This window comes from Magnolia sinica, chromosome 3 (assembly GCF_029962835.1).
Source record: "Magnolia sinica isolate HGM2019 chromosome 3, MsV1, whole genome shotgun sequence".
NCBI classification, from domain to species: Eukaryota; Viridiplantae; Streptophyta; class Magnoliopsida; order Magnoliales; family Magnoliaceae; genus Magnolia; species Magnolia sinica.
Window position 1 is genome coordinate 110,231,387 of NC_080575.1, and position 14,291 is coordinate 110,245,677.

Below are 14,291 nucleotides of genomic sequence, written 5' to 3' on the forward strand. Positions count from 1 at the left end.
TCACCTGATGGTCGTGGTAGATTTTACATAAACATCAGGTGGGGCCCATCGAAAGAGGACATATATTTGTGGTCGCACACCCACTCAAACCGGTGGTCAAAGAGACGTAACGGAAGGTGGCGTGAATGATAAGCTTTTATAAAACGTATTTTAATAGGGTAGTGGAATGTAAAATTCGCATTAATTAGGTAGTTTTTTGTAAAATTCCTATAAAACAGCAGTTGTTGGCTTTTCTCATTTTCACGTGCGATTGATTTTCTTATTCAACGAAAATTCCGCTCCTTTGGTTTTTCCTCGGTTCTGTTTTTTCCCTCAATATCAGCAATAACCAAAGAAAACCCCCAAAACCCTTTTTTATTTTTTATTTTTTATAGAGGAATTTTACAGAGAGAGCGAGAGAGAAGAAAGAGAATTTTCGAATTTTCCAGATCTATCTGCATCATCGAATCAAATGCCAGCGATTCGATCATCTCTCAAATTTCTGTAAAATCCGAACCCTTTTTTCCCCTTCTTCTAAGGATTTCGATTTTATTTTTATTTTTTCCTTATGCATTTGTTCTTGATCTGTTTCTTCTGTTTGCGATCTGCGCCTTTTAGGTCATTCGGGGATGAATCCGTGCTTGGATTTCCATTTCTTTGTTGGATAGAGTCGGCATCTGGTCGGGGTTAGGGTTTGGATTTCTTGTATTGTAGGGAAGGAAACGGTATCTAATTAGGGTTAGGTTTTGGGGGCTTTGGTAATAGTTTGGGCGATGGAATATCTTGCTGTGGATAGTTAAATCTTGTAAAGATTCTTGTTTTTACTTCACAATCTGATGTTCCGTAAGTGCAGTTTTGCTTTTTGGATTTTGATTATAACAAGCCAAGGAGAGATTGTTTTGGGGCAAGGAAATTGGTTTCAGGGGCTTTGCTGTTGTGGATTTTAATGTTGGATCGAAATGATTATGTGGAATTCAGTATTCTGGGCGATGTTAGTGGAATACAGGTACAGGTATTGTGAACAGGGTGCCTAGATCCAATTTCTCAAGATATGGTTGCAATTCACAAGTATTATAGTGCTGAACTATTTCTGACAATTGTCTCAATTCGGGCTTTTAGCCCAATTGAAAAGGTGTAGTAGGTGTAGAGATCTGGATAGATCTAGTTTTAAGGTCTTGGGGAAGGGGATCCGTCATCTGGGCCCCTTATCAGAGAATCCAAGCTGGGTATTCCATATTTTTTTTTCCTAATGATGTGATATGAGTATCATTGCCTTGGTGATTGGTCACCTACGAAAAATTAGGCATATGTTTTAGGCTGTAGTGACCTATGGTTTTACAGGCAATTAGCTAAGAGCCAGACAACTGCCCACAAATTCAAACGTAGTCCTAACCATTTCATTGCTGAAGGTTTCTATATATATATATATATATATATATATATATATATATATATATATATCACATTAGGGCCATACTACAGGTTTTGCCACTTATTATTATTATTATTATTATTATTATTATTTTGGTTTAAGTTATGGCCTTCTCAAAAGAAGGAAAAACGTGACAATTTTCATACACATGGCAAACAAGAACTAGATTCAAACTAATCATCAGCAGACCTTTCCTTGGATGGCCATATCCCAAAATCACATTTATCAAACAATCCTCACCATTGAAAGGGAGAATCTTGGGAAAAGATAATGGATGGTCAACAGCTCAACCCAGTCCTGTTGACCATTGATATTCTTCAAGAAAAGGTTCTCTAGTACAACAGATGTGAATTTTACAATCAGTGTGTTTTTACCTTTTGGATTATGACCTGACTAAGGTAGGGCTGCTTAATTTTTAGTTTGATGCTATACATGTTTGCCACATGTATGAAGATAAGCTTAGGAGGTGCATGGGAGCTTTGCTGGTCTAGACTACTCTGGCATTTTAATTACCTTTCCTGGCATCATATGTTCTGAGTATGAAGTTAGAAGAGTAGATGGCTTTGAAGGGTTCTTTACCAATTAATGGGAGCATAATCCGTTTAAAGATTTCCTTTACTTTGAACTTTTTGGCAATTCTTCATTTGTAATGCACTTTTTCCTTAATGACTGATGTCGTGTTTTTGTGATTGACTTTAGGTGTTTGAGTTGATGGTTTTGAATTTGAAGCAACATTTGATTTTAATGCCATCTCTATTTTTGCTTTTGTTTTTTTTTTTTTAAAAAAAAAATTGTTACTTTGTATAATTGCATCTGCTTGTGCATTTTCTGATTCTTGTACGGTTTGGATATTTTGTACATGACCATCATCATTCTTTTACGGAATAAGTGCAGGTTTTAGGACACTTTTGTGGAGCTTGAGATAATTGTAAATGTGTTAGTTGAAGGCTGTAATTCTTCAAGATTTTTAGGGCACTGGATTATTTGTTACAGTCTTTGGGAGATTCTGCATTGGCTTGTTTATAGGATTTCATCATCGAAACAAATCAAGATTGACCATCATTATCATGCATACAAGCTGATTACTGTCATAACAATTCAGAAGCTACAAGGCGTAGGGGACTAAAGTTCGGAGTTCCTTTTTCAGGGTAAGTATTTACATCTTGATAATGTTGGAGGTTTGTTTCCCAGCTTTTCACACCCTAATATGTAATCTTTATACTATTTTCCAGATATTCTTCATAATGTGATGGACTGACCTCTTATTCTTCCTTTTCAAGTCTCCTTAGGCTTCCATTAGTGCCTGCATTCAAATTCATGACATGTTGTTACTTAATATGTAGTACTTAATCTTAATGAAGTAATGGACTCCTTGTGGGGTAAACTTGAATCACCATCTTTTTTTTTTCTTTTTTTTTTTAATACTAATTTTTTAATTGATGATGCAATAATGTAATAAACCTTAGGAGAGTAGAAGGAAAAACCTAAAATACATATCCTGCAGACTGGGTAAATGATCATAAGTCTAAAAAACAACCTTCTTGATTGGCTAAATTGTTGCAAATGGAATTTGCTTCTTGAATGGAGTTAATTCATTGCAAAGTCAAATGAAAATAATATCTTTTGATGCATTTTCCACCTGCTGTGAGCAAGTCGATTCCTTTTCGATACATAGGAAGTCAATGTTATTGACTCACATTGGCACATTTGAGAAGTTTCAATCACATGTAGTTGGCCTCCTACAGTGGCCTCTGTTTCTCTCAATCACATTTGGGAAGCATTTGCAGCATAGCCTAAACTCCATCCCAACCTTAGTTTTGCACTAGTTCCAGCTGGCCTCCCCCAGTGGCTCCATGTAAGTGATCCAAACAGAATCAATCATTAACCCTGTGAAAACATCATCTAAACAAAACTGGTTGGCCTTTTTGGGTCATCCAGTGGTCCCAGTTCTCATTGATTGCTGCAGTGTGTATTTTCTTCAATTATTCCTTTAGAATGACTTGCATTGGCAGCTTGGTATTGACCATCTGTCCTAGTTTGAGGGATTGATTCTAAATTTGAACTGATATGCTAAAAGCGCTCCCCTGATATAACCATGCAACAAGGAAGTGAACTATGGTCCAAGTAGAACTTGGTGAACCAAGGTATGGGAAGATCTCTTTTTTTTTTTTTTGAAAGATTACATCCATAAGCAGAAATATATTGGCTTTTGTCCATGCAAGAGTGCATTCTTACTGCCAACAAAAAAGTCTAAGCATGTTGTTATGTGTCAAATGAATGCATTTCCAACTCTTGAAAGGGGCATAATCATGTGGCAATTGGTTAATGATGATCAACAACACGATTTACAAGATCTATTTTCCTGTGAATATGGTTCATATAAAAATCCACATGAAAAATATAAAAACATCTCTGTGAATGCATTTGCTACTTGTCATGCTGCATTTGATTTTGACCCATCATTTTGCATATGGGACATGTGGTGCAACCCGGTTATCGAGTCAATGAGATCTCGACACCCGAATCGCAAGAAATGGACAGGAGTACACCCACAAAAATAATGGCGTAGAGGGAGAACTAATTTTGTTGATATCAAACTTCTTCTCTTACAAAACTTAAGAAACTCACACTCAGAAAATTTTGGAATACTTACCTCCTACACCGGCTCTCCTTTTTTATACCCTAAACGAATCATTAATGAGGAGCCCCCAATTAAGAGATTGATTTCAAATCAATCTAATCTACCTAAGATGGTAAAAGCTTAATTAATATTAAAAAGAAATAATCCTCTGAATCTTCAATCATATCTTCAAATCAGCCCCATATCATCAATCACATCTCCCCATATTTCCCACGAATAATAAATTGCAGCTCTCGATATTTAGGTCCAAATCTATACATAAACAGTCCAAAATCAGCACATGCTGGCCCTATGGTGGGTTGTGGGCCTGCATCGACATGCCATTAAAATATCACATTTAGGGCACTCAACAATGACTGATGCACACTAAGGGCCCATTTGGATGCGAGGAAAAATCTGAGCTAAACTTATGTCTCCCAATAAAGATACTTGAAAGACAAGTGTACAACATGTGATATGGCAGGAAATGAAATAGGGCTTGAAGAGAATGGGATTTTGTCCCCTTTCAGGCCAGTTTTTGTCTCTATGGAGTTAAATTTTTGTGAGCTGAACATGCCAAGGGTATGAACTGTTCATCAGGTAGATTGAACCTGTACCAATCCCTTCACCCCAGAAGTAGGTAAAAATGATCTTTAAGATGCAGCATAGGAAAAATTGAATCCACACAATGAGGATCAATTAGTAATTTAGTATTGAATGTACCAGATTTTGTCACAATTTTCCTTAACAAAAAGAGATTGTTGAGGTATCCTCAAACTACTCTTTTAGTAATATGAACTATTAGAACTAAGAAAAATCACACTTTCTAAACACCAAAGTCTAGACGAGTCTTTCAAAATCTTTATTGAATAAGAAATCAACTTTGCTACTGATCATCTTTTCTTGCTTCACAAGTTCAATAACAAAAGGAATGTGCCACTAATTTTGAGATGAGATGAGAAACTAATACGATACTCTAGCTAAATGTTTGGCTATATTTGATAAGTGGCTCCTACAAATACTCTAGCTAAACGTGTGGCTATATGGTATTTGTGGCTCCTACTTATACTCATCTGATTGTTCTTGTGGGGCCTGCAGTTGGTCCTTTATTGTGGTCATATGATTGACCTTGTGAGCCACATAATCCATGGGTCAATAGGTTGTCTCTTTGGACCCTAAATATGGTTCAGCTAGTATGCGGGACTCATCCCTGGTTCTTCTTCCATACAGTTGATGGATTGGTGTTGTTGATGAATCCTATGATTGATCTTGTGAGCCACATAATCCATGTGTCAATACGATGTCCCTTAGGACCCGAATTATGGTTCAGCTATTACGTGTGACCCATTCCTGGTTCTTCTGTTATACACTTGATGGATTGATGTTCTTGATGAATCAGTCTCCCCTAGCTTGAGAGAGATTGGCTCCCTCGAGCTAAATAATGGAAATGCATTCTTTGTAAAGATATGGCTTTATGTGCTAGAAATCTGTAACTGCAATCCATGTATTGTCTGATCTTCTCCTGTTCCGCTTCACCAAGAACATTTGGTAACCACCATCATCGAGCACATCTTCATTCATTGCTTCAGTTTGTTTTGGCAGTCATGGTACTTGTATTGCTTGTCCTCTTTGTTTCATGAGATAGGCGGTGAGGTCTCTGTATTGAAGAGTGTCAATTTCAGTTCAGGTTGAAGCTTGATAAGACGATGATAAGCTGATCTCCAATGAGGTGGAAGTTCGATATGCTATGTATTATCACGAAACTGTAACTTGCGATATGATCTTGAAGGAAACCTTTCTATTTGAATAGAACCATAACCTCGTCTCCTTGGATTGAGTGAACTGTTCTCACATGTCTGCTTGCCCCTATAATTTTCATTCTAACGTCTTCGTGGATCATCTTGATGCTGTGGGAGAAACCATTGGCCTCCTTACTTGGTTTAATCACAATAGGCAAAGGGAAATGATTTGTCTATGTTTAAACCTATATGAAATGTCAACAGGAGAATATCATGTCGTTTAATTGAATAATTATGAGCAAACTTTTCATGTGGAAGGATGAGGTCTCATGTTGATACTCATTAACCGGTCGTTGTAAGATATTCCCAAGACTTCTGTTCACCACTTCCGCCTCACCATCTGTCAATGGATGATAACCACCAGGAGCACTTTAGCTTCATGCCTAATTTTGCCTAGAGTCTTGCAAAAAATAAAGTATGAACTTCACACAGCAGTAAAAAATTGATGTCTTATGGAGAATCACAACAATCCACAACGTGTTCAATGTCTTCTTATAAGGAATGGAGTGTGTTATCTTATTATACCGATCAAACAGAACATAGATTGACGCATAGTCCCTCCGTGTTTCTAGTGATCCCAAGAAGAAATCCATGTTGATGTTTTCGTGCTGGTTAGGAGTGAGTTGGTACAGGTGGAAGGCTCTAAAAGGTCAAGGCAGCCGTGGATGGAGGTGGTAAGAAAAGACTAGATGACCTATGGTCTAACTGGAGGTATGGCCCTTGATAGATTGGGATAGTGGAACATGATTCATCTAGCCAACATAACTTAATTGGGATAAGGCTTTGATGATGATGTCCTCCTAAGGTGCAAAGGGAGTTGGCAAAGGTGTATAGGTTTTGGTGTTTTGCTTATTACCTTTCCCCAATTGGCAAGCTTGGCAGTGCTCAATAATGGGCCTAACACCTCTTTTCAAACTTAGCCAATAAAAAATGAACCTCAACTAGTGTACTATTTATCTAAATTGAAATGACCTCCAAATGCAACTTCCAAATAACAACCTTTGTAAAAGACTCCTAGGAAGATAAGGCCGAGAACCAAAGAATATGTACCTGTTTGGTATGATATACCACAAATGGTTGGAGTTTGAACACATAGCTGTCATTACAGTTATTTGACGGAAGATCAGTTCTCGCTATTCTAATCTCGCTTGATTTGTCTTGTAGTTCAATGCATCAACCGCTTGATTCTCTAATGTTACTTGGTTCTTTAGGATGAATGGAAACTCTTGAAGATAGGTGGTCTACTTAGCATGCCATGCACTCGACTTTGGAGTACACCGTGAATGCTTGATGGATGATTGAATGTTGCCGGTGTAATGCTTGCACAATTGCATAAGCTACCACGTTGTTAGTTGAGTTGCCTTATTTCTCACTTGAGCAATTACCACTCCCTGACTCTGTTTGAAGATGACCAGTGTTTGAAATATCAGTATTGTGTTACGTATCTCACCCTTGGGATATGGATACGTATCACTTGTCGCATGGGATATATCGGTTGTATCTCGTAATGTATCGTTGTTGTGGGAAACACAGGGAAATTGGTCGAATTTTTCAATGAAACTTCAGTGATTGTTAAAAAAGACATCAATACACACTTACAAATCAAAACATTACAAGAAAACTAGTGCACATGATAGGTTTTCTTTGTATGGGGTCCTAATCTATGCGTTGTCTAATTGAATTGATGCAAGTATATTCAAAATCTATTCATATAATTTATAAATGTAAGAAGACGTGTGGAAACATAAGCAATACATTCAAAAGCAAAAGAAGAATCATTAGATCGGGTTACATACATGTTTGATTTTATGTTGGGACACAAAGATTGTGACCGATTTGCGAGAAATTGAGAAATTTTGATTTTTTTTTTTTTGCAAATTTCCGCAACTCAGCCCCTCTTCTCCAAATCTTGAAATTGAAGCTCTCAATCAATTAATTTTCTTACAAAATATGAAAAATCATTGATTTGTAACAATTTGACACTGATTTAACATGATTTACAGAAAAAAAACTGATCGAAAATTGAAAATGCTCATTGGATCAAACATGTGGGTTATATCCCAATACTTGTGCATTTTGTATCGCACAGGTGGGATACAAGATATATTGTGGGATATATCAGCCGATATCATCGATACTTAAAACACTGGACTAGATAACTTGAGCTCCTTTATATAGATAGGAGTTACAACTCACTTTCTGAAAAATCTTCTATGTGGGACTAAAATTGCAAGACAATAAACATAAACTCCAAAATAAAAGGTTAGTTTCTATTCTCAACACTCCCTCATTGATATAAGATCTTCTATTGCCGCTCGTCTTTAGCTTGAATTTTCGACATCCATTTATTCTTCTCTTGAAATAGTAGCCCATCTAAACTCGATAACCATCAAATCACCAAACCATCATTCATATGCAAAGTCCTCTCAAAGACACAAGTGTAATTTTGCACAAGTGCGTGAACCACACTGCCAATGGTTCCGAGGGGGGCTACACCCACAATTGCATGTGAAGATACCGGCAGCACAATACTGTACAACATTAGAGTGAACCACACCCACAACAGATAATGGAGGCCTAATGAAGGAAGAAATGATCAATGTAAAGGAAAACTCGTGTTGGTTGAAATCGTCCATATTAGATGGGGTCACATTACATCGAACATGTTGTTTGTGGTCTAGCAAAACCAAGATTGCAACTCATTTATTTTGGGGATGCGAGGTTGAGTAATCCATGGCCTGATCTGCCACTCCAACTTCAACAAAGCAGTGCCTGGACTGCATATGCATCGACCCTCCCCCAAAAGAATATTATGAAGCTCCAATATGCCAACCATATGGTTGATGGATAGTGGCATTGAGAAGTGAAGGCATGGTGAAAAATGACAAAAATGGTGGTGGATAACTCCCACTCAGACAAAGATACACCACACAGATGGTCTTCTCCAAGACGATGAGAACTGTTTTTGTAATGATGAGGAAGTTCTCACCTGCACTAGTGTCTTGAGGGTCTATCAGGACGAGAATGGAAGGTGCAGCAAAGGCATAATCAAGGATGCTGAAGAAGCAGTTGGTTGCAATGGTATTTCCGGTGGCCCTATAAGATCGATTGCTTGGATGAGGATGAAGAAGAATAACAAACAGAATATGCAATTAACAAAATCTCACCCACCCTGATACCAATGTTGTCAAAATCCTATGGTTTATAAAATGATTTGAATCCCACCCTTGAATCCATTTTTATTTGAAACTTACGATTCTATGATTTGAATCCTACGATTTATGATTCAAATTATACTTGTTCTCTACCATTTTAAGTTTCACTTGACTTTCATTTTATGTTTTTAATTTGGTGGAGGCTTTAAGAATCGTTTAGAAAAGGTAAATTAATTTATTCTCTTCTTTATAAGAGATTAAATGACTGATATTTTCTTCAAGTTAAATCATGAAGCTTTTTTTTTTTTTTTTTTTTTGTTTTTAATTTTTTAATTTTAATTTATTACTTCTTAATTGGTTGAAACACCAAATTGATGCATGACTTATCTGGAATGTTTTTATGAATGGTTATGATTATGTTGACTTATATCTATTGTGGAATGATGGCTAGAAATCAAAATAATTTTTTTTTGTCGGTCTATAGAATCAAATATCGCTTTTCCAATGTGATTCTACAATCAAGAAAGGTAGTAAGAATATACATTATTAAAGGATGGTTGTATGGTTTTTAAGGGAGATTTCTTGAAAGACAAAAAAAAAGGGATGATTGATGAGTTTTTAATTTTTTTCTGATTTATTTATATTTTTCATTTTTCCAATATTTTAAGAAAATCATAAAAAATCTTACGATTTACGATACGATTCAACCCCCATTACGATTTGAGATATGATCACGATTTTGACAACATTGCTTGTTACCATGTTTAACAGACTTAAGGAAGAGAGAACACACGATTTATATTAAAAGGATTGATTCTCAAGTGCACAAGGTGCTACATTGTTTACAAGCTCTCCATCCCAAACTAGATGACGTAAACCCCTTTATATAGATAGGAATTACAACACACTTTTCCACTAAGTATCTGATGTGGACTAAACTCACAACACAATAAACATAAGACATAACACAATAAAAGGTTGAGTTTGTATTCTCAACATAAACTACACCGTGGTCCTAGTTTTCTTCCACAGTGATTTATTGTTGAGGACCATTGAAGATGGTTTGTCTACTCTTCTTGGTTTGCTTGTAACATCTCATTAGCTTCAGCATAACGCACTTTCCATTTTCAAGAAACCATTAGGATTCTTGTGTCCGGAATGATTTACCATTCGATCATGTAGCCATGGCCTTCCCCAAGAAAATATGAGTAACTTTGTTAGGATTATGTCACTCCGTACCAACTCTGATTATTTTTTCCTCAATGAAAAGTTAACCAAGCACTGTGAAGTCACTGGAATTGGAATGTCGTTCATTGTTCACCCACAGGATCCTATAAGGATTTGGGTACTTCTCAGTTTTCAATTGCAATTTATCAACCATTTCTTGTAAGGCTACATTCATGCTGCTAAAATTGTCAATAACAACTGTAGAATTCCCCCTATCAGCATTCATGTGTGTTTAACATGTTGGTTCTCAGCCTCTTTTTCTTTCTTTCTTTTTGGCTTCATTTGGTGCAGTTTTTTATTCATGGCACAATAAAACTGTTGCTTGTAAGATTGTACAATTCTTTAGTTTTTGTTTTTTTGGTCTTCTTGCGGTTCAGGTTCCTGTTCTTCTGGTTGTTCTTCTAGGCAGGTGCTGACTGAGGGGGTCACCTTCAATGTAACCCCTCCGCAAGCACCTGGGGGCTTCCAAGGGTTGGTGAACTAGGTTGAAGAAATGTGGGGTTTAAGTATAAATTATCTTTAGCTTTTTCTGTGTTCAGTGGGAACGGAACACTGATGCGGACTCTATTGTGAATGCAGATGCTAGGTTGTTTTTACTGACAGGGGATTTTCTTCCTGGTATAGCCATGTTTTTCTCTGTGTTGCTGCTTATAATCATGGTCTTTTTTATCAGTATAAAGAAGTCTTAGAAATTTTACTCCATGCACTGTCTGCCTACACATTCCTCAGAAACTTCTCAAGAAACGATGAACATAATCACTGAGCAAGATAGGTGCTTTTAGATGACACCCTGACCCTTACTGTATGTACAATGATTTGTGGCGCCTTGATTCTTGTCCACATCATTAGATGTGTACTGGAAGTTGGAAGGGTCTGCATTAAAGAGCACACTACACAGTTCCTGTTTCTTCTGTTGATTCCATCCTAGTCCTCACCCTTAAAATTGTGAAGTGGTGGCTAGCGTTCGTCTATGATATTTCCATGCAGATCCCCAAAAGGAGATATAATTGCTGAAGATTAGGACCTTTTCCCCTCCCTCCTTTTATTGGCTTGGAGGAACTTTTATCTCCTCACAAAGCATGGGTGTCGAAGATCATGATTATCCTTTCTTAAGGCAGAAAACTGGAAGCTTGAACCTCACTGTGAAGTGAAAAATCAAGCCTGGGAAGGATGTGTGCTATCATTTTTCTTCAGTTTGAGAACAGAAAGTTTCTCAAAGTGATTCAGGGTTCCAGATTGACACATCTTAACTGCTTTGATTTATTATTCAATTCTTAAACTGTCCATTAAAATCTATGTTTCTTCCGTTCTGAATCTATCCTTTGTTTCAAGGAACAATTGGCATCCTAACCGGTCTCATGTTTTAAACCACTTACTACAGTGCACCGAAGATGACAGATATGAAAGCTAGCACATCCACTGATGTAGATATTCGTGCTCTGCACAAGGAGTGGGATGAAGCTTCATGCCCAATATGCATGGACCATCCGCACAATGCTGTACTTCTCCTGTGCAGCTCCCATGACAAGGGCTGCAGATCTTACATTTGTGATACAAGTTACAGGCATTCAAATTGCCTGGATCGATTTAAAAAACCAAGAGTCGATCTTAGGAACAGTCCCGTTCTTCCCAGTCCGGCACTCACTGAAGGTGCAGATAGTGAGAGGTCTGGTCAGAGGTCCCTTCAGAGCCTTACTCCCGAACCCATCTTTGGAGGTGCAAGAATGAGAAGAAATCTAGTGCAACATTCTGAAGACTACATCTTTGAAGAAAATAATGGCGTATTGGCAATGCTAGAAGAAAATAACACCCAAGTGCCAGATGCCCATTTGGAAACTCAGGGGATGGAGACGGGCCCTGACTCATATAGAGATAGGAACAGTCAAGAGGAGTTGGGTGGGGCTGGTTTATCAGAATCGAGCTCACACTTGAAGTGTCCCCTGTGCCGTGGAGTTGTGAAAAGCTGGAAGATTGTAAAAGAGGCCCGGCAGTACCTCGACCTTAAGCAGAGGAGTTGTTCTCGGGAATCTTGCTCATTTTCTGGTAACTACCGGGAGCTGCGCAGGCATGCCAGGACAGTCCATCCAATGACACGACCTGCTGATGTAGACCCATCAAGGCAACGCGCTTGGCGCCACCTTGAACACCAGCGCGAATACGGCGACATTGTCAGTGCCATCCGTTCGGCCATGCCAGGTGCTATTGTGCTCGGGGATTACGTCATTGACAACGGAGATAGGCTTTCAGGCGAAGGAGAGGGTGGCCATGGCGAAGGCAGTGGGCCGTGGTGGACCACTTTCTTTCTATTCCACATGATCAGTCCCATGGCTCAGATTGATGAGCCAAGAGGCCTGTCTAGGGCCTGGAGAAGGCATCGCCGGACATCTGGATTTTCTGGCAGGCGTAGTCTGTGGGGCGAGAACCTGCTGGGTCTGCAGGAAGACGATGAAGAGGACTGGAATCTGGAGAATGATGTGGCCGACGACGTTCCAATACCGAGGCGGCGTAGGCGTTTTGTGCGTTCCCGGCCTGACGAAGATCAGCCGTGAGAGAGCACCATCTCTGGTAATTATACAGCTCTAAGCCTATTCTCAGGCACTGCTTGATAATTCTTTTCAATTGAGTTGGTAATTCTCAATCTCTTATGTTTTTTACTGTACAGAATTAAATTTGAACTGATGAAACTGCATTACATTCAGTCATCACTGCATAATATTCAGTTATCATGTTGAATCTCTTAAGACTGTTGCAGAGCCAATTGGGTTTGGAAATCCAGGAGCCCAGAAGGGATCTGCCTCAAGAAAAAAGAGGAAAAAATACCTGTTTGGAAGATCAGAGAATAGAAATGGTATATGATGGTGATGCCATCACATAAATTATTCTGTTAACATGTTTAGTTGTAAACGATACATTGTTTTTTCTTCTTTCTTTCCTTCCTTTCTTTTCTATTCGTATATAGGTTGTATTGGAAGTGCAAAGCTTGGAAGAGGATTCAGGACTGATGAGCGGATCAGCTTCCAGCTTTGCTCCTAAACTATCATTTCATTTGTGTGTATTTGGTTGAGACTGCTCTCCGTTGTCAAATGTACAGTAACCATGAAAGTCTGTTAGGCCTGTTTTCATGTCTTAGACTTGGGCTTGTGTTTGGATGCCTTCTCAGGCAAAGGATGGTTGAATCATTTAAAGTATGTGGACTGTCATCATGGAATGCATGTGTGGGTTGCTTTTTACATGTACCGTACTGATGCTGTTGCATGGCCATAATGCATGTCGGGGTTGCAGTCGGATAATAGCAAAAATGTTGAGAAGAGTCAGCAGGCCCCCTCATGGATGGTCGGTCCCTGTTTTGAACATGCATTCAAGTACAATGGCGTGTGTGACGCAAGGCTACACAGTCTTCCTGCCTGCTCACATGTTACACTGTTTTCATGGCACATAATGTAGCTTGCTCAGCCTCTCAGGCCGTGCTGTTTTCCTGCCGACCAAAGGCCAAGCGACCACATGTATGAACGTCAGAGACTTGCAAAATGCGGGCCCATCATGGAGATTACCAAGAAAAACAAAATAAAATCAGGTTGATCCCCTCATTAGGCGGGCAGCATCTTTTAAGTCGGCCAGAATGTTTAATGTCTGTGCAGTGTATCGGCAAGTTACACCCACCATTCTCTTGCACACATTAACAGGCTGGCAGAAAAGAAGAAAGAGAATGGAGTAGGGAAATGGCTTTGCTGGGGTTTTCCGTTTGTGAGTTGGTGATCATCACAAGCTATCTTGTCCTGATGGTTCACTCATCAGGTAGACCACTCGGCAATAGGTGGCTAATGGGTTGAACCAGTGTGCAGTTTGGCCCGCCTGATGAGTGGATTAGACTTATTTTCATACCAGGTAATTGTCATGTGGTGGCTGCCTTTTTATGCTGGTGAGATATCCCTCGCACGTGATATGCTTAGCATGCTGGAATGGGGTGGGGTGCGACTGCCTGACCGGTGATCATTGCTCGAAACCCCATTATCAGAAGTGTCATGAAAGAGGATGGGTGCGGGGCAATGTGTTTGTTTTGTTGTCTTGCACTTGTAAAA

The 14,291-nt window shown here is 38.8% G+C and overlaps 1 protein-coding gene across 8 annotated transcripts; it reads left to right on the forward strand.

Annotated features, from left to right (window-relative positions):
• The first annotated feature begins 223 nt into the window (after positions 1-223).
• LOC131240688 (uncharacterized) lies at positions 224-13,334 on the forward strand. 8 transcript variants are annotated; one of them, XM_058239095.1, is made up of 3 exons: positions 224-483; positions 11,594-12,777; positions 12,875-13,334. In XM_058239095.1, exons 1-2 carry the CDS (start codon positions 452-454, stop codon positions 12,759-12,761), a joined length of 1,200 nt encoding a protein of 399 aa, XP_058095078.1. In that variant the 5' UTR covers positions 224-451; the 3' UTR covers positions 12,762-12,777; positions 12,875-13,334. The 8 variants fall into 8 exon arrangements, with proteins under 8 accessions (XP_058095078.1, XP_058095079.1, XP_058095077.1 ...); XM_058239096.1 differs by having other exon boundaries at positions 12,912-13,334; XM_058239094.1 differs by having other exon boundaries at positions 12,955-13,334.
• Positions 13,335-14,291: the final 957 nt, after the last annotated feature.

Coding starts and splice junctions, on each gene's coding strand:
- LOC131240688 (XM_058239092.1), top strand. CDS start 452: ATGCCAGCGATTCGATCATCTCTCAAATTTCT. Junction 484..11,593: donor CGATCATCTCTCAAATTTCT/GTAAAATCCGAA, acceptor CACTTACTACAG/TGCACCGAAGATGACAGATA.